Here is an 18,700-nt window from a genome sequence, read left to right on the forward strand (position 1 = left end):
CAAAATCATAATAGGATCAGTCATGATCAACAATGTTTCTGGATGGGAAACTAAGTTTAACCAATGTATTTGAGATTTAGAGGAAGTAACAAGCAAGTATATAAAAGCAAAAAAAAAGTTAGGCATAGTGCACTTGATTTTCCAAATGCATTTGATAAGTTGCCTCAAAACATTATTCTACATGATAAGAACACATGACATGGGGGTAACACATTTACTTAGACAAAGGAATAGTTAGCTGCTTGGCAAGCAATAACTTGAACAGTACCATTGCAATCAGTGCGGGGCATCAACTATCTAAGTTCTACATCAATGACTTGGATTGAGGGACTAAAAGTATGACAGCTAAATTTTCCAATGACACTATGATAGGTAGGAAATTAAGTTGTCGAAAGGACTCGAGTCACCAAGTGGTCGGTGAAATGAGTGGGCAAAAATTCGGTAGATTGAGGGTTGTGTAAAAATGGAAAGTTGACTATTTTGGTAGAGAATAGAAAAGCAATATTCTAATACATTACAAACATTAGGATGCAGGTACAGCAAGCAAACAAGAATGCAAACGACATGTGGATTTATTGTCGGGTGAATATAAAAGCAGAAGACACAGTTTAAGAATAAAAAAAGTCTCTCATAAGGTGGTGATAAGTTTTTTTTATGTCTGAGTTTTATTCAGTGGACCTCTTCTTCAGAAAACAATGCAGGTAGGGTCATTTCATTTATTCAAGGCGGAGTTAGCTATTATTTTAAGGGAAGAGGGGACAGATAGGAAACCAGAGTTGAAAACACAATCAGATCAGCCACAATGTTATTAAGTGATGGACCATGCCTAAAGGGTCAATTCCTGGTCCTGAGCTCTATGTTCCTAAAATACTCAGTATTAAGATTATTGGTTTTGGAATTATATATTTCAAGTACTTCACTTGGAAGGTGGTACATAGTAATATAAATTATTATCCAAAATTGTGGGGCTTTCAAGAAATAGATATTTTTACTCAAATTAAATCAATAAATGAGCCTCCTTTCTGCGAGATGAACACACATTTCAAATTCTGGTGGGCCACAGTGACAAATGATCAAAACATCTGCACAAGCTTACTAAACAATGACAAGTACTTATCAAACTGAAAACGTGTACTGGGTAAAAGCAGGTAGGGAAAAGAGCTAAGTTGGGTTTTGTGAAACAAGAGACCTTCAACCTCTTCTTGCAGCAGGCCACTGTCTCTGCCTGAGTCAATAGGGCCAACATCATCCCTGCGCCTAAGACAGTTCATGCAGCATGTCACAATGACTACCGCTCAGTGGCCATAAAGTGTTTTGAAATGCTGGTCATGGCATTAATCAACTCCAGGCTCCCCACTACTCTTAACCCACTCCAATTTGCCTATCGGACCAACAGATCCACGTCAAATGCCATACCACATCCCCTTTACTCCACCCTAGAACATCTTGACACCAAGAACAGCTACGTAAGAATCCCACTCATTGACTACAGTTCAGCCTTCAACACTATTTTCCCCTCGAGACTGATTACTAAACTTAGTGATCTCGGACTAAGCCATACTCTCTGCAACTGGATCCTCAGTTTCCTGACCCATAGGCCACAATCAGTGAAGATTAGGGACAATATTTCATCCTAACACTCAACACTGGAGCTCCCCCCAAGGGGTGCATACTCAGCCCCCTAATGTACTTACTGTACACCCATGACTACGTCATCAAATACCAGACTAATGCCATTTACAAGCTCGCTGATGACACCATAATAGTCAGTCAAATCTCAGATGGAGATGAAACAGATTACCAACTGGAGGTGGAAGACCTAGCTTTCAATGCCGGGAAAACCAAGGAACTCATTATTGACTTCCGCGGGATGTTACTCACGTCCCCCTGCAAACTAACAGCACAGAGGTGGAACAAGTGGAGAATGTCAAGCTCCTGGGAGTGGTCATTCACAACAAGCTTTCTTGAACTCTCCATGTGGATGCACTGGTTACAAAAGGCCCAACGATGTCTCCTCTTCCTCAGGCAGTTGAGGAAATTTGGCACGATGGCGAATACCCTTGCCAACTTTTATAGGTGTGCCATTGAGAGCATTCTGTTTGAATGTATCACTGCCTGGTATGGCAACTGTACCATTCAAGATTGGAGACTGTTAAACAGTGGTGAACTCAGCCCAGACAATCACAAAGGCCAATCTCCCATCTACCACTCCAGCTGTCAATGAAACGCTGCCAGCATTCTCAAAGATCCATCCTAACTTGGCAATGTTTTTCTACAACCTCTACCATCGGGAAGAAAGTACAGAAGCCTGAACACACGCACCAGCTGGTTTTGAAACAGTTTGTACCCTACTGTTATTGGAATACTGAATGGACTCTCAAATTTTTAACATTTGCCTATACCTGTGTTTTTGTTTTTGCTGCGGTTTACCTATTACTTACTTATGTATGCTACTTAACTATGTAATCTGCCTGTATAGCTCGCAAGACAAAGCTTTTCACTGTGCCTTGGTATACGTGATGATAAATTCAATTCAAGAGGTTCAGCTGAGCATGGCTCAGATCAGTTAAGAACTTACAGTTAACAATGGGGTGCTCAGACAAGGGTAATAGACAACAAAGTGGAAAAGCATTCATTATGTCAAGCCATTTAACAATATTGGAGACATTCAGTACGTAAGGTCAGTTTAACAAGGTGATAAGTATTCATTACGTGAAGCCAGTTAAGGTTAAGAACATTCAAGATCAGCAGAAGACTTAATCTTTGCTATTGACAATCACTGATTGTAACGGTCACCCAATCAATATGTTGTCTTTTCTGGATGCTTCTCCCTGAAAAATGACTACATAACTCATTAAGAAACTGCTGCTCTAGAAAGAAGACTGAGAACTCATGTCCCTGTGCACATGGGCGATCACTCTCTCTCCCTCCAGGGCCCGGAATAAAGATGAAGGGGATAAAATTATACTGTGTCCGAGCATTTTACTTCGACTGAGGCGGGGACAGGATGACAACATGAAAACAAATGTCATTGCTTAGGATGATGATATACCCCAGCTCCTGTGGTGCCCACTGATCACAAACATCATGCACTGTGACAGTGTCTTCCAACATACTCCCTCTCGCAGACTCCCAAACATAGATGGTACCATCTGGGAAAGAGAACAGGCAAACGAGTGCCACAGTCCCCTCCATAATCCACTGCCTGAAAATACTGATCACTTTAGAGAAGTACAGGGACAGGCCCAAGGAGGTCCTGAGATCTGCCACACCTCTACATATGGAGTACCCATAGATGAGGACCAAGGGGCTGAAGAACAACCAAAACTTTTTAAAGTAGCCCCTTTACGTAAATAGGGGCTGCAATTTTAAAATTAAATACATTTCCTTTAGCAAAAGAAAAATACACAAGACTTGGCAATCCACCTAAACTATGGTCGCATGGGATTGTTACATGCAACAATCTTCACCTCAAATCCCCAATGGAAAGAGGAAGGACTCCCTTACACAGAACATCCTACTGAGGATCTCTGCTGCTAGAAAATAGAACATCAAGCCAAAGCATATTCAGAGAGAGGACAAGGGCAAGGAAGTGGACAGTGTGCAGCAATAGCCCATACAGGAAATTTCATCATGTTTTAAACTGCAGGAATGGAATTTTCTCAAAATGGCTCAAATTGTGGGATGGAGAAGCGCAGGTCAGGCAGCATCTAGGGAACAGGAGAATCGACATTTCGGGCATTAGCCCTTCTTCAGGAAGAAGGGCTAATGCCCGAAACGTCGATTCTCCTGTTCCCTAGATGCTGCCTGACCTGCTGCGCTTCTCCAGCAACACATTTCCATCTCTGATCTCCAGCATCTGCAGACCTCATTTTCTCTTCAAATTGTGGGATGCCAAATCCCAAGAGAGGATTTGTTCAGCAGGGCCAATGCCAAATTCCATATGGACAGCACAGAGTTTTGGCAGAAGTCCACTGTACACTTGAATTGTCTCAATCCTTACTGTGTTCTTAGGGCTGTGTACCATAGTCACAAGGCTGCAGATGGGCCTGGCCATAAATTGAACACAGACAGACAAACCTCTTAGCTAGTTATTCTAGCATCATCTCACTCACTCATTTGCCATTCAACAAATCCAAAGTCAGATCACCTCTACATCTCAAGCCCTGTCCTTCAACAGCTGTTTAAAACCACACTGAAAGAGGGTCTCTATCCTGAGGAGTTGCTTTCTTATAGCAGCAACCACTTTTATGCAGGGACAACTCCAAGGCAAGGCAACCATGTTGCAACTCTGATCAAGTCCAGAAAAGAGGCATCAACTTCTGAAAGATCATCCAAGGACTCATCCATGCCATAAACAGAAACTATACATCATAACAGAACTGTGCACTGGACAGGTGGAATAAGTCATTGATGCTCAACACAAAAAGGCATCTCTGCAGCATCTGAAGAGGAAATCATTAGGTGTTGAGGGCCCCTTAAGCAGGAGGCACAGTTGTGCTTGATGTCCCAGAAAAACTCTTCACAGTATGTTTGGGAGGGATAAAATGACAACAATGGCACCACAACACCGACACTAAATTTCACCAGTTGTCCGGATGATATTTGAACCCATTCCCATTTAAAACAACATCATTCAGAGCTTCTGGCTTACTAGTCCATTGACATTGGTCCTAAACCACCATCTCCCCCTTTTGAACTACTGCACCTGGAGTTCCCAATAGTCTCCCAACCAAGTACTAACCATACTAAAGTCTGATAAGCTTCCAAGACAAGATTGGGCATTCTCAGACTAGTACTGCCTTGAGCAATGTACTTCTATTGCTAAGAGACTTGGTATCCAAAGGACACAGTTTAAAACAATCTGTAAAAAGAAACATCTATCAGCCTGTAAAGGGTTTTTCTTTTGAGAAGATGGAGTGAGGCACAGTCATGGAGTCAGAGTCATACAGCATGGAAAGAGACCTTTCGGTCCAACCAGTCCATGCCAAACATAATCCCAAACAAAACTAGTTCTATCTGCTTGCTCCTGGCCCATATCCCTCCAAACCTTTCACAATCATGCTTCTACCCAAATGTCTTTTAAATGTTGTAATTGTACCTGCATCCAGCACTTTCTCAGGAAGTTCATTCCACATGTGAACCACCCTCTAAAAAATTTGCCTCGTGTCTTTTTTTAAAAATCGCTCTCCTCTCACCTTAAAAATGTGCCCCCTAATCTTGAAATCCCCCATCCTAGGGAGAAGAAAGCTACCATTATCTCTATCCATCTCTCTCAACATTTTATGAATTGCTATTAGATTGCATCATCATGATTGGGAAATCACAGCCTGAAGAAAGCTGGAAGCATACTCAAAAGTAATTTTTAAATTTCTAGGGCATACAAAATAAATTTGCAGAGCTACAGAGTAAAAGCAGAGCAGTTTGTCTAGAAGAAAGATCTTTCAAACAGCTGGCGAAGGAACAGTGTTAAGTGGCCCACTTCTTAGCTATCGATTTTCTGTTTCTTGAAGTAGGGCATAACCTGTTCAGCAATGTCATATGGTCAAAAGCTACTACATGGGAAACTTAACGAGGGTGCTATTGAAATGAACAATGTATCAGTTCAATTTACACTGGAGATGCAAAAAAAAAGGCACCAACTACCCATGTGAAATATTCTACCTTTGTGAACATGTCTTAGTTACGAACTTACCAATCAGGAGAGGATGTTTACCCTTTGCATGTAGAAGTGCGTCAGTTGGTTTGAAAGAAATTTTTGTTGCTTACATATGCATATAGTTTTTTGCTAATTTAAATACTGGGGCATCTAAAGAAATCAGATGCCACCACTTTCTATGAGTGTGGTGGCTGAATAATTATTCATCTTCTACTAAATTTAGGATATTGATGACTTCTTCTGGTGCCACCTGAGTCTAAACACCCCATAACATGACTGCAATATATAACAAATGAGATAGTGAGAAAATTAAGGAGCCACTGAAAACCAAAATAGTAGCCTTCTGTTATGATCGCAATAGGAAGAGTCAAAGCAAAATCAAGCTCATCATAAATGTGAAAGAATAATTTTATAATCATAAAGATAGTTAATTTGCCTGACTCATCAGTTTTCTTAAATAAACAAAAAAATTATAACAAACTCGTCCTTTAGCATGTGGCAAAACAGAATTATTTACAAACATGTAAACTCAAACTGTATCCCCTTTATACCCAAAACAAGTACATGTTCATCCACAAATAGGTTGTACAAGAAAGAGATATTGTGGGTGGAAAATATGGGCAAAAAGTACAAAAGCCTGTAGGTCAAGAATCCAAACCACAAACAGATAAAACAAAGTGACAGTTGACAGTTCACAGTTCTATTGGTTTTTGCTGTTGATGTTTTTGAAAACAACATTGATCCTCAGTTTGGTTGCTGGTCAGTTGGATTTTGCTTCTATTTAGAGTCTTTTAGTGCCAGTTTTCTTCTACTCTCCCAAAGCAAGAGTCAGAGACATGTCTTGGTCGCATGCTTTTGCAGACCTGAGTGCCAGTGCTCCTTTCACTCAATTCTGCGATGAACTATTGCTCATAATACATCCAAAGGCTGTTGATTAGCAGGATTTTTTCCAACCAGAAAGCACCTAGTGTCAGCTAGTCTCAAAATTATTAAATTCAGCTACTCCAAAATTTACAAATGCATGCAACCAATGAGCGAACATTACAGTTCTACTTTTGCTTCAAGTTGCAAAAGTCGTTTTTCTCTGCACCATAAGTGCAAACTTCCATTTTCCTGTTTACATTTCAAATAAAACATTTGTAGTCCTTACACTACATGAAAAAACTCAAACTCTCAAGAGGAGCCACTGGAAGAAAACTGTGCTCCGCGGAGACTACTTAGCACGCACGTTGTAAGTTGTCACGAGTACTGCGCAGTGAACATCCCAACTTCACACCTTACAGGTGTACGTAAAGACAATTCATTAAGGTTGCTGAAGATGGTCGGACACAAGAAACCCAACTACCCAGCCAGTCTTTTTGCCACATTTAGAGCAAGGTTGGTATGAGGCCAACAGCTGTAGGGTCCTGACAAAATCCAGAGATTTGGATGAGTATTCAAGTAGATTTACAGAATTTTACGTGAGTTCAAGTTTAAGGATGGTCAAGATAAAAAGGTCAAAAGAAGATATGACTAGTCAAATCTAGAGGTATCAAAAGGTGTAAAAGGAGCTTCAGCGAGAACATGAAATAAACAATTAAGCTAAATATATTCCTATGGGAGATACAGGAAGTCTCCGAGATTCCAAGAATCAGAGTCTGGCAGTTTATCTCATGGTCAAACAAGATACGAAGTTTACCAAGGGTAGGTTCAGACCTACCCTTAGCTAAGATTGAAATGAAGTTATTCATTGATATGGTATAATTACTGTGGTCCAAATACAATGGCTTTGATCTTCCCAATATTTACGAATAGGATTTCTGCTCAATGATAATGGACATCGGACAAAGTGTGACAAATCAGAAGTCATGTCATAGTCAGGAGAGATGTTGGTGAGAAAGGAATGGGTTTAGTGTACATGCATGGAACTTGACATGTTTGGTGAAACACTGAGAAAAATATACATAGTCCGAACTTGAATGTTGAATGGAACCGATGATAACACATTCTCACATTTCTTAGTGCCCAGTCACTGTCCAAAGTGTGACAGAAATCTCAAGGTCTCTAGGTCATCAAATGTAACAATCTACTACACAATGCACTCATCATAACCTCCTGTGAAGTCAAAACAAATTCAGTTGGGTACTGAGCTGTGGAATTTACATGATGTGAAGAAAGGATGTTCCATGGACAAAAAATTTTTTTTTTTTTAAATTGTGCTAAGGTATGCTCCAATATTTTCTCTTGCAAACAAATTATTTCACAGCACAACATTTAGAAGATTGGCAGAGTTCCAAGTCCTAAACTGGTAACTGGCCTTCCTTAACACAATATTTTCTTAGTGTTTTAATAACTAATGAATAACCTATCAAAAAATATTTCTTCATTAACTGTGGTCATTTCTAGGTTTGAACATTAGATTATCATGTTTCATTCACTCACTGGATTAAGCAAAGTGGATAGGATCTCTGATTAATGCTGCTACTTTTAATGTTCCATAAGGATACGCATTATACATTCCTGGATATCCTTTTCTTCGCCCCAGTCAACCTGTTCAGAAGAGTTATTATACACCCCTGGAACAGGTGGGACTTGAACTGAGCCTCCTGGCTCAATGGTAGGGATACAGATTAATAACTGCCTTACACAAACTTGTTACAAGCACTTCTGAATCCCACAAAGATAAACTCAGTAACTTCTACTGACAATGTTTGTGGCTAGTAAATTGGTAGCCAGGTATGTGCTCATCTTTATGAAGTGAGCATATTATAAAAAGGAGGGCCAGGGAAAAGATGACCATTTTTATTCCATACAGTTGGTTTAAGTGGCAAGTACAAAGATAATACATGTTGATGGGAAATCAAACATTTGCATGATACTGAGATCTTGCAAAAGATCAAGCAAACAACTAAAGCCCACGAAAAAGAGAGAGTCAAACTTTAAATCATTGGCTTCAAAAATGTAACCAAATCTTTGCATTAGTGCTAATACTAAATATCACACAAGTATCAGTGCTTGAATCGCTAGAACTTCTAATGAACATAAGTGACCCAAATGCCAAAACTATGAATTAGTTGAATTTGGAGATGACAAAGTGACAGAAATACAAAATCCACTTAATAACTTGCAGAAGTACTAGAATTCACATACACATTAGGCAGACATGATTAAATTTAACACCAAAATGCAATGCACAAAGTGCCTACAGGATATATAAAGGTGGAAACAGGTATAATTAAATCTAATTTAAAAAGGGACTTATATAAAAAAGGTACAGGAGCTAATAGCAGACATATTTGCAATGGCCAGACAATGGGCAAAATGGTAAAATAATTTAAAACACAGAAAGCAATGACTGAGATTTACACTCTTATTGCATTCTGTGCAGATCAATGTTCCCCTTTCAACATTTGTATGAGAAACAGTGTAAATGCAACCAAGCAGGATCCAAATGTAATAGGATAAGTATGGAAAGAGATTACAGAAATTCAAATTATTAGACTCTAAAGGGTGAGCCAACTAAATTACATAACTATCTACAACAAATGTAAAAGCTTATAATAAATCTCACCCTGAATCAATAAAAACAGAAAACGCTGGAAATTTAGAGCACTACGTAAAAGAAAATAACACAAGTTTAGTAGTTCAGAGTTAGGGAGATGGGAGAAGAGACAGAAGCAAAGCACAAAACACAATGAGAGAATGTAAGTGAGCATTAATGAAAAAGTCAACATGGAACTGATATTAGGAAAACATTCCTTGTTCCAGAGTGCATGATTAATAATCCATTAATCAATACAAGAGATCCAAAAATTGTGTTATACACAAAAGAAATGACTGCCACAGCGAAAGCATTAAGACACCAAATGGATTGAGTTGCTGTTGCTTCTACTACCCGTGAGCTTACTGCAAAGAAATTCAAGAATCAAAACAACAAGCTAGAGTAGGCACATAAACTACTCCACCATTTCTTTGACTACATCAACTCAATTCCAATTATGAATGATATGCAGCTGAAATGTAAATGCTACACATGGATTCCGCAGTGCGTTAAAGATGATTAGATATAAATGGTGATAATTTTCCATCAATGTGAATTTGAAATGTAAAAACATGGAAGTATAGCGAGTACTGCAAATAGTTAAAGCAGCGAGTGACGCGGGTTAGACACAAACATTAGACTTTCACAGTCGAGTTGGTACACAAGATTCTCGGTCCAAATCCTTAATTAAAGCCACGCAGTATGTGATCTCCCGTACATTGTAAATAACTCCAAGTACAGATGCTCAGATTGCAAGAGTCAAATGCATTCTACATGTTGCAAACACGCCTGCAATGCGAGAGCCCTTTCGATCGAAAACTATGTAACAACTCGGATTAAAACCATTCCGACTGAGTGTTCATTTAGCAGCCAAATAACGCCCGAACACTCAATCATGTACAAAGAACTTGGTTCGCTCAAAAGAAATCAAGTAAATCAGGGTAGCACGAAATCGCCGCGAAAAGCGATCAGTAAACTGGAAGCAGAAAACCACACCTGCTTTTCAAACAGTTATATCTCAGTGACTGGGATTCGTTTGATCGGAGGAAAGGTTGCGCTGCGGTTGGTTGGAGGTTAGTTCCGCATCTTCCCCGTACAGGCCAATTGAAAAGTGACTCAATTTGGTGGTTTACATAAATCAATAACTAATCTTTACCCTCCAAAAAAGAAATACCGATTCTGAAAACAGACCAGCCAAAGTTGCGACTAAAAGGGGCAACGCTACACCAACAGTTTACAGCAAATCTGACACAGGAGTGGGTAAACAGGGAATTTTACAAATGCCTTTCGTATAGGGAGAGGCTAGAGCCGATCCAGCTGCACGGCGGTCTGTACTGTCACCTGAATTTTCAAAAATTGAATACTATTGTCTTTCAATAGTCAAAGCACAACCCGAACCGCATATTTATATTTTTGTATTTGCTATAATCTAATGTCCACTTTAAAACTTAAATGAGGCTTCGGTCCCAGTCACCATTCATTCTCTACAATCGTTTGTTTAACAGCAATGCCACATCTCGTGAAATCTTTGCAGCGTCTCACTAAAGTCTCTTCTCCCAGCCCCCAATCTTCCATTCCTCTTCCAAAATAAATTCCAACGCAACAGACCATAGAAATTGGGTGCGTGCCAACATTATCTTTCCTTCTTTTAACAAGAAGATGGGAAACCATCGAAACAAGTGTGATATATTTGTTACGACTGCCTTTTGAACAAATTTTAATTTAAAAACTTGTTTGTTTATGAAATTCCGATTGTCCGACTCGGACTCTAATCCCAGCACCGTACCAAGTGGAAGTCGCTGCTGGCGCCGTTTGTAGTCTGATCGTCAGAGACACTCTCCCCTCCTCCCTCCCTTTTTTTTTAATGCGAACAGCAGATTTTTGTTGTGCAGAGTTTCCAATTTTAAACCATGCTCAGGGCGTTAATTCTCATGGCGGCATAATGAAAGAGAAATCGGGGGAAATAAACTATTTGCATTGAGGTTTTTGTTTCCTCTGGGGACTGGGGGGGGGGAGAGATAAGGAGGAAGGTTGCGGTGGGAATAGACTGTCGCTGGCAAAGCCGTGGCTATTACCTGTTGTCTGCCTTGGACGTGTTTGGACAAGGCGGTGGATGAAGGACAGTCTGATTTTCTTCCATCTCCACCACGCACTTGGTATTGAGCTCCAGCTCTGTGTAGAACATCAGTCACAATGTTACCAAACAGCTCACAACTCCCGTGTATCCATCTCCCCAACTATTAACAATGTTACTTCAACAATAAAAAAGGACAAGAGTGCGGGCCATTTCTTAAAACATTCCCGGGAGCCGCGTCGCTTCTTGAACTTGATTTTAATTCCTCCTTACCTCGTCGGTTCATTGGCCGGACCCTCACTGCAACTTTCACCTTAGAACCCGACATTTTCGGACTTTTATTCCTCTTTCCCTCCCCGTCGGTCCTATAAACTTATTCCTTTGGTTGCTCCCGCTGTTGCAAATCTTTCTTACGTTCTTCGTGCGCACGTGTTGCAGAAAGCCACGGGTCCATTACTCGACAGAAATTAGAACAGCGGAATTCACGTTTCTTTCTCTTTTATTTCAGCCAAAGATGTTCCACTCCTCTCCCTTCACCAGCACCTCCACCGCCGCCATGTTACAAGCGTAACGCTCAATCAGACAAGTCAGGGCCCCGCGGAGATTCCCGAAACCTCCACTCGCTCAGCCACTGAGCTCGGCTCAGCTCAGCTCGGCTCGGCTCCGCTCCCGCCGACCTTCAGGCTGTTGCACGGAAACACCCGAGGATAAGGCACTCGTTTTCTGAGAGGGAAAAAAATACACAGGCAACAGGTCCGCACGGAAATGCCCGAATGGCCTCAGGTCAGACACAATGAGGGTTGATAGAAACCCAACGCTGACCCAAAGATTGCTGCCACAGCCCACTGGCAAGACAAGGTTTTTTTCGCATTTATTTTCAAATGTGATTATATCATCCGTGTAAACACTGGTCTCTTGCATAGCACTGCGAGTAATTTTAATTTGAATAGAACTGTTCTAGAAGTTGATGCAAGGCATGTTAAGTCCAGAGGGGAATACAGGGAAGGGGGGGTTTCATTCAGAACCAAACAAGACTCCACACCCGAATGCTTGCTGTATTCATCATCTGCTCAAGGTCCGGTCCTGGGATCATCTCTTCGCGCCTTCCAGTCTTGAGCTTTTTGTTTTCAGTTATTGTTAGGAATCTCAATTTTCAGTTTCCACAAGCAATATGGTGAGATGAGAACGAGTTTGTCGCGCGTGTACTTCAAAGAAATTGCACTCAGGGTGCACCTCTTTATGCCCCTAAAATTTCTAGCTCTTCCACCATCATCACTGAAACTTAATTTGTTTTACCATTGACCGTGACGCTTAACCTTGTTTTATGTGTGTAGTCCGGAGTGATATTGTGCACATGCCAACTGTCACTTCTTTGGTCCAATTGGAAGAGTCCTGTTGAGTAAACACTGAGGTCTTTTGCATTACAAGAGATATGCACAGTTCACGAGTTTGACCCACATTTCACATTTCTATTGAAACTTATGCATATGCAGCACCAGATGTGTCTCCTACCAACCCCTTTAGTCCGCCCATGTCCGAATTACATTTTTCCACTGCACTCAACCAAATATTAGCCTGTTTATATAACATCTCCATACAAGTCTTTTACCCTCATGTTATTGTTGTTATGGATTTATTTATACATTGTGTTTACCATTATCCATAGATAATCTGGACATTTCACTATCTTCCTTGAATCTGTACTCTTCAGAATTGCAAGAATGGTAGAATGTGTTGAGTAGGACTGTCTCTGTGGTCAGAGGTCTGTCGGTTCCCCACTGTTCCTAAATTTGTTATTTGCTTCATTCCAGTAAATACTCATTGGATAGCTCATCTGTCTCAAGGAGAAGAATTGTCCAGACTACATTCAGATTGCCCCTTGTATAGAATTTCCACCAGAATATTCGACATTCACATTCCTATATCCATGGTTTCCACTAGTGCCAGAGTTTCAGCAAATAAGGTACTTTAAACTATCCTTTTTATTTTCTTAGCTCCCCTGACTCATGAGCAACACTTGTTATTTTTCCATACTAGAATATCCATCTGGAAGACTGGCATATGAAACACTAAAGGTGACTAACTTCATATCTTCTGAATCACAGTCTGGAAGCCTGAGTGCACATTTCTCTAAATTAATTTTTTTCAATGTGGCATTCACTCAATGAACCTTTGACTGTATGATGTTTTAACATGGCACTATATTCCAATGGATCATAACTAGCATTGGGTTTAGTCATATTCATAGAGATGTACAGCACGAAACAGACATTTCAGTTTGACTCGTCCATGGCGACCAGATATCCCAACCCAATCTAGTCCCACCTGCCAGCACCTTACCCATTTCTCTCCAAAACCATCTTATTCATATACCCATCCCAATATCTTTTAAATGTTGCAATTGTACTAGCCTCCACTACTTCCTCTGGCAGCTCATTCCATACAAATACCACTGTCTACGTGAAAACGTTGCCCCTTAATTCTCTTTTATATCTTTCCCCTCTCACCCTAAACCTATGCCCTCTAGTTCTGGACTCCCTCACCCCAGGGAAGAGACTTTGTCTACTTATCCTATCCATGCCTCTTATGATTTTGTAAACCTCTATAAGGTCACCCCTCAGCCTCCAAAGCTCCAGGGAAAACAGCCCCAGCCTGTTCAGCCTCCAAAGCTCCAGGGAAAACAGCCCCAGCCTGTTCAGCCTCCAAAGCTCCAGGGAAAACAGCCCTAGCGTACTCAACCTCTCCCTATAGCTCAAATCCTCCAACCTGGCAACATCCTTGTAAATCTTTTCTGAACCCTTTCATGTAGTCTGAGTATAGAACCAGTTTAAGTGCCCAATCAAACTCCTTAACATGTTTATTTCTATGTTGGATATAAGATCCTCTCTACGATGACCTGATTCTAATTATTGGTATGAAGGGTCGCACGGTGGCTTTGTGGTTAGCACGCTTGCCTCACAGTGCCAGGGACCCGAGTTCGATTCCACCCTCGGGTGACTGCCAGTTTGGAGTTTGCACATTCTCCTCGTGTCTGTGTGGGTTTCCTCCCACAATCTAAAGATGTGCAGGTCAGGTCAATTGGCTGTGCTAAATTGCCCATAGTGTTAGGTGCATTAGTCAGGGGTAAATATAGGGAAGAGGAATGGGTCTGGGTGGGTTACTCTTCGGAGGGTCAGTGTGAACTTGTTGAGCCAAATAGCCTGTTTCCATACTGTAGGGAATCTAATCGAAAGTGATATGTTCTAAATATGATTGTTGATCTCAGGTCATTCTTGACCTAATCTGCTTGATATTTAATTCTATATATCTAAAGGCCTGAAATCTGCTCCCAACAGACAAATACTTTTTTTAATGTTATCTATCACACATTACTTGAATTCTGCAAAACTGCCCCACCGAAAATCATCAACATGCATCATAAAGATGTTTGCTTTTTTTTAAGTGAAACAAGTAAAATAGTGCTGAATCTACTTTTAACTGAATAGACTTTCAGCAGGATGGCCCTAACTGAGAAATATCATCGATGAAGCATGCAACCCAATTCCACAGTTTCTTCTCCAAATTGACAGCCTTCATTGCTGGCACCAAAGAGAATTCCTTTTGAATTTTTTCCTCTCGTGAAAATGTTATCAATCAATTTGCATTTCACAGAATTTCATGTTAGGAGAGCTAACAAAATCTTCATATTTACTTCTGTGGGGGAGTCAACTCTAATATTTTGATCACCAACTCTCTTTTCAAAACTCAGGGCCACTTGACTGTCTTCAATCTTTTCTTTATTACTGTCAAGAAGCACTGCTATGATACATATCCATCTGTGTGATAAAGTTGGCTGTCCCCTTCCTAGCACCTCAGTGCATACACCAACTTCTTTCAAGCCTTCCAACTCTTTCACTCAATGACCTTTATCAACTTTTCTAATTTGTTAGTAGACACTAAAACTTGTCAGTCATAAGAACTTGTACTTCTCATGGCATTTCTAGCCTGTACCATCTTTGCGCATGTCAATTTACATCCACTACTTAGCCTCCTATCTCATTCTGTCGAATAACTACAATATCTCACCTTCCTTTGGTCAGAAATTCTTTTTGCAGTCCATGATCTTTTCTTAGTAATGCTTTCACATTCAGGTCCACTTTCAGAACTTCCACTACATTTGCCAAGCTACAGACTGCACCTTCTCTCCCTCATCCTGCATATTTAGCTAATGTTTGTATTTGCTGGTGGCTTTTCCTGCCATCCCTAGAATGGTGGCATCTCTCCAATCACTGGTCTGCTCTGGTATATATGTAGCTTTAGTGCTGACTTTCAGTTCCAGCCTGTGGAGATCAATAGCCTTTTCCTAAGCATGAATACTGATTTTTCCATTTCAGCCAGCCTTTGATCTGCAATATTCTGCTCATGTTTATCCAAGATGTGTGCATTACTTGGATCGCTCATTTCACTTTATTACTTGTTGCATTTCTACAAGTGTATGGTCAGTGCCAGTTAACCTCAAATAATCCACCTTAGCAATTCAATGCTCTAAAATGACTGTTTTTCCATCATTACCGAAAACCTTGCCAGAACCACTTTTCTGCTCTTTTCTTTTATAATGTACCATGTCGCATGTGGAGCACAGAGTACAGAGAGGAAGTTTAAGAAAGCAATTAGCAAAGCAAAGAGGGTACATTAAGAAACACTAGCAGGTAAGATTAGGGAGAATTCCAAAATATTCTGTAAGTACACCAAGGAGAAAAGAATAACCAGGGGAAGAATATGGCCCATTGGGGACTATTGGAAAAAAGAAATAGATATGAAAACATCTGGAAAGAGGGAGGCTGAATTACATGGATTTAGTGCTGAAGAAACACTGGGTTGAATCTTACTGGAAATTGACTAAGTGTAATTTTTGGTGAGTTTCATGGAGAGTTTCTCTCCATGAGGCCTAGTGGTTTTTCTTGGACTATTGTCCCGCTTCACCTCATTAACTAATAACCATGTCCCTATGACATCCCACTTGTCAAGTTCTCCCACTCACATGAGGCAGAAGTACATGCCACTGTCATGACTTCCTGGGATTATTGACATCAGCACCATATCTAAAAGGCAATTGTGCATGCATCAACTCCCGGTAGTCAGGACCTGCCTGCATATTTTCAGTAACTTGCCCTGAACATGTCAAATAAATGGAAAGTGGTGCTATGCTTTATGGACAGGAACCTGGAGGTTCTGGTGAATGAGGAGTGCAGGGAAGGGTGGTCTCCTCTCCCGGGACAGTAGAGGAGTCTACAACATCAAGTGGCCTTGTCTGTCTGTTCTGAAGTTATCACTCGGATCAGTGTGGCCTTCCATGATCCGGAAAAGTGCTCAGCAGTGTAGGAAAAAGATCGAAGATGTTCTCCTCTCCATTAACTATCTTCTCTCTGCTACCTCTACAATTACACACACTTCTAACGAAGGATCATAGTCTATCTCTCTCACTATTGCAGGCAACACCTTTCTTCACTCACTCACTCTGACCCAAACCAACACCCTCAGATTACTAACCTTGCGTGGCGTCTGCACTGTCTACTCACTGGTTCAGACATCTCACCATCTTTTTCCCTTCTGCACCAACACCAACAACTGTGCCAGTCACTTTCATTTCATTCAGTCCCTTGCTTTATCTTTTTCCAGGAGAAGTCAATCCATAATAGGGCAGAGAAGGCCAAGACGGGAGATGAGCTGTGTGACATTCGACTCCTCACCGCCTTCGGAGAGAGGATACTTGCCCTTTCAGTTGAAGACCAGGACTACTGCTGTGGAGATTCTGAGGCTTCCGTGTCCCAGAAACCAAGTAAGACTTATCCATTGTTGTGCTACTCTCCCATTATTTTCACTATGATTGTATTTTTAACTTGCCCAAACATCTCCCCTTTCTTCGCAACCCATTCTCTGTTTTGACTCCTGCAAGTATCATTGGGATAAGCATAGTGTCGGCAGTCAGGAAACAATGCCTCAGATCGCTGGCACTTGGAAGACTATCTGTTCAAGCCCTGCAAGGACAGGTTCCCTTAACAACTTACAATCAAATGCACAACCAGACACTGGAAACTAGGATGGTTTATCTGGGGCGGAGAACCAACTGGAACAAAGGTTTCAGCACGACACCAACAGTATTGCCACCATGCTGTCTCTGGCTTTTGAACATCTGGCTGCCTCCATGTATAGGTTGGTGGCTGCGAGAGAAAGCCTGGTCCAGCAGTCCCAGACTCTGCAGGAGATCCAAACAGATCCATGCTCCATTTCTCCACTCAGTGGTCCTCAACACCAATAACAAGGCAACAGGAATTTTAGGGACTTTGATCTCACTCCATGTATCCCTTCCTGTCAAGGAGACAGGGCAAAGCCAGAAGGCACAGAAGGAAGAGGAGCCAGACATAAGCTTCCCAGAAGTGTCTCTTCAGGACACCCCAAAAGTGGCCAGACCTTCCATTGCCATCCTGTTGCCACCTACAGACTTGTGGGAATTTTAAGTTGAGGAAAGTGAACGAGCTCCTGAGCAGGACACACACAGCATACCTCGGGCCTCAATCCACAAATACCCATGGGGCTACCTGACCAAAATCGATGGCTAACAGGCTCCACTGTAGGGAAGGATTACTCCATCTTAGCTGTGGACCCTGGAACTACACTAAGGTGTAGGGGAGGGGGAGGGAAAAGGGAGCTTTCGGAGGACACATCAATAGCACAAGAGCCACTTAATTGTAAAAACACTATCACATTTATAAATAAATATTCACTTTTTAAGATCAGCTTTGTAAGTGAATGTATGTCCAGCTGCAATTACAAGATTGAAGCTATTGGGCCTAGACATCCTTAGCACTATATGTTTTATGGTTCAATGTATAGTGTGCAGCTGCTACACCACATAAAAGTATGGGAACTTGGGAGATACTTGCTACTTTGCTATTGAGGGTGAATGTTTACAGACTATAAAATGTTGCTTTTGCATCACAGCCATTACTGAGACTGATTCCTGAGTCTGCTAGATGTGATCTTTGTGCTTTGGGTCAGGATTTATAATGCACACAGTTGCTGACACCTAAGGTTCACATAGCATGAAGTGCTAGCCTGTGTCTTTCATCTGTACTGTATGAGTGTCTGTGTAACGCAATTGCTGTTTGAAGGGCCCACATTGGCTGAAAATGAAGGCTGTTCCCTCACAGAACACAACACATAGATGACCACATTGTGTGATGTTGTAGCCAATTTCATTTCCTTTGTGCACTTATTATTTACAGTACGATGGAAAGAAACAGCAGTTCCTCCTCATGCAGTGAGGATCAGCCTGTTACCCTGGTGAACACCCAAAATGTGCACATTCACTATTTGGCAACCCATACTGCCATCCCATCCATTCACTGTTACGTTCCTGTCAACCCCATTATCTTTGAACTTCCCTACCTTCCCACTCAACCTGTCT

General features: G+C 41.2%; 1 protein-coding gene across 8 annotated transcripts in view; it reads right to left on the bottom strand.

Moving 5' to 3' along the window:
* kif13a (kinesin family member 13A) overlaps positions 1-11,866 on the bottom strand; it is a 329,481-nt gene extending 317,615 nt beyond the window's left edge. For 6 of the 8 annotated variants that reach the window (XM_043719134.1, XM_043719129.1, XM_043719127.1 and 3 more), the window contains exons 1-2: positions 11,527-11,835; positions 11,255-11,351 (exon numbers count right to left, since the gene is read on the bottom strand). In XM_043719134.1, the coding sequence (XP_043575069.1) occupies positions 11,255-11,351; positions 11,527-11,581 (152 nt within the window). In that variant the 5' untranslated portion in view covers positions 11,582-11,835. Of the gene's footprint in view, positions 1-11,254; positions 11,352-11,526 lie in introns of all 8 variants that reach the window. The other 2 variants (XM_043719133.1, XM_043719132.1) reach the window with 2 other exon arrangements.
* Positions 11,867-18,700: the final 6,834 nt, after the last annotated feature.

Source organism: Chiloscyllium plagiosum, chromosome 29 (assembly GCF_004010195.1).
Source record: "Chiloscyllium plagiosum isolate BGI_BamShark_2017 chromosome 29, ASM401019v2, whole genome shotgun sequence".
NCBI lineage: Eukaryota > Metazoa > Chordata > Chondrichthyes > Orectolobiformes > Hemiscylliidae > Chiloscyllium > Chiloscyllium plagiosum.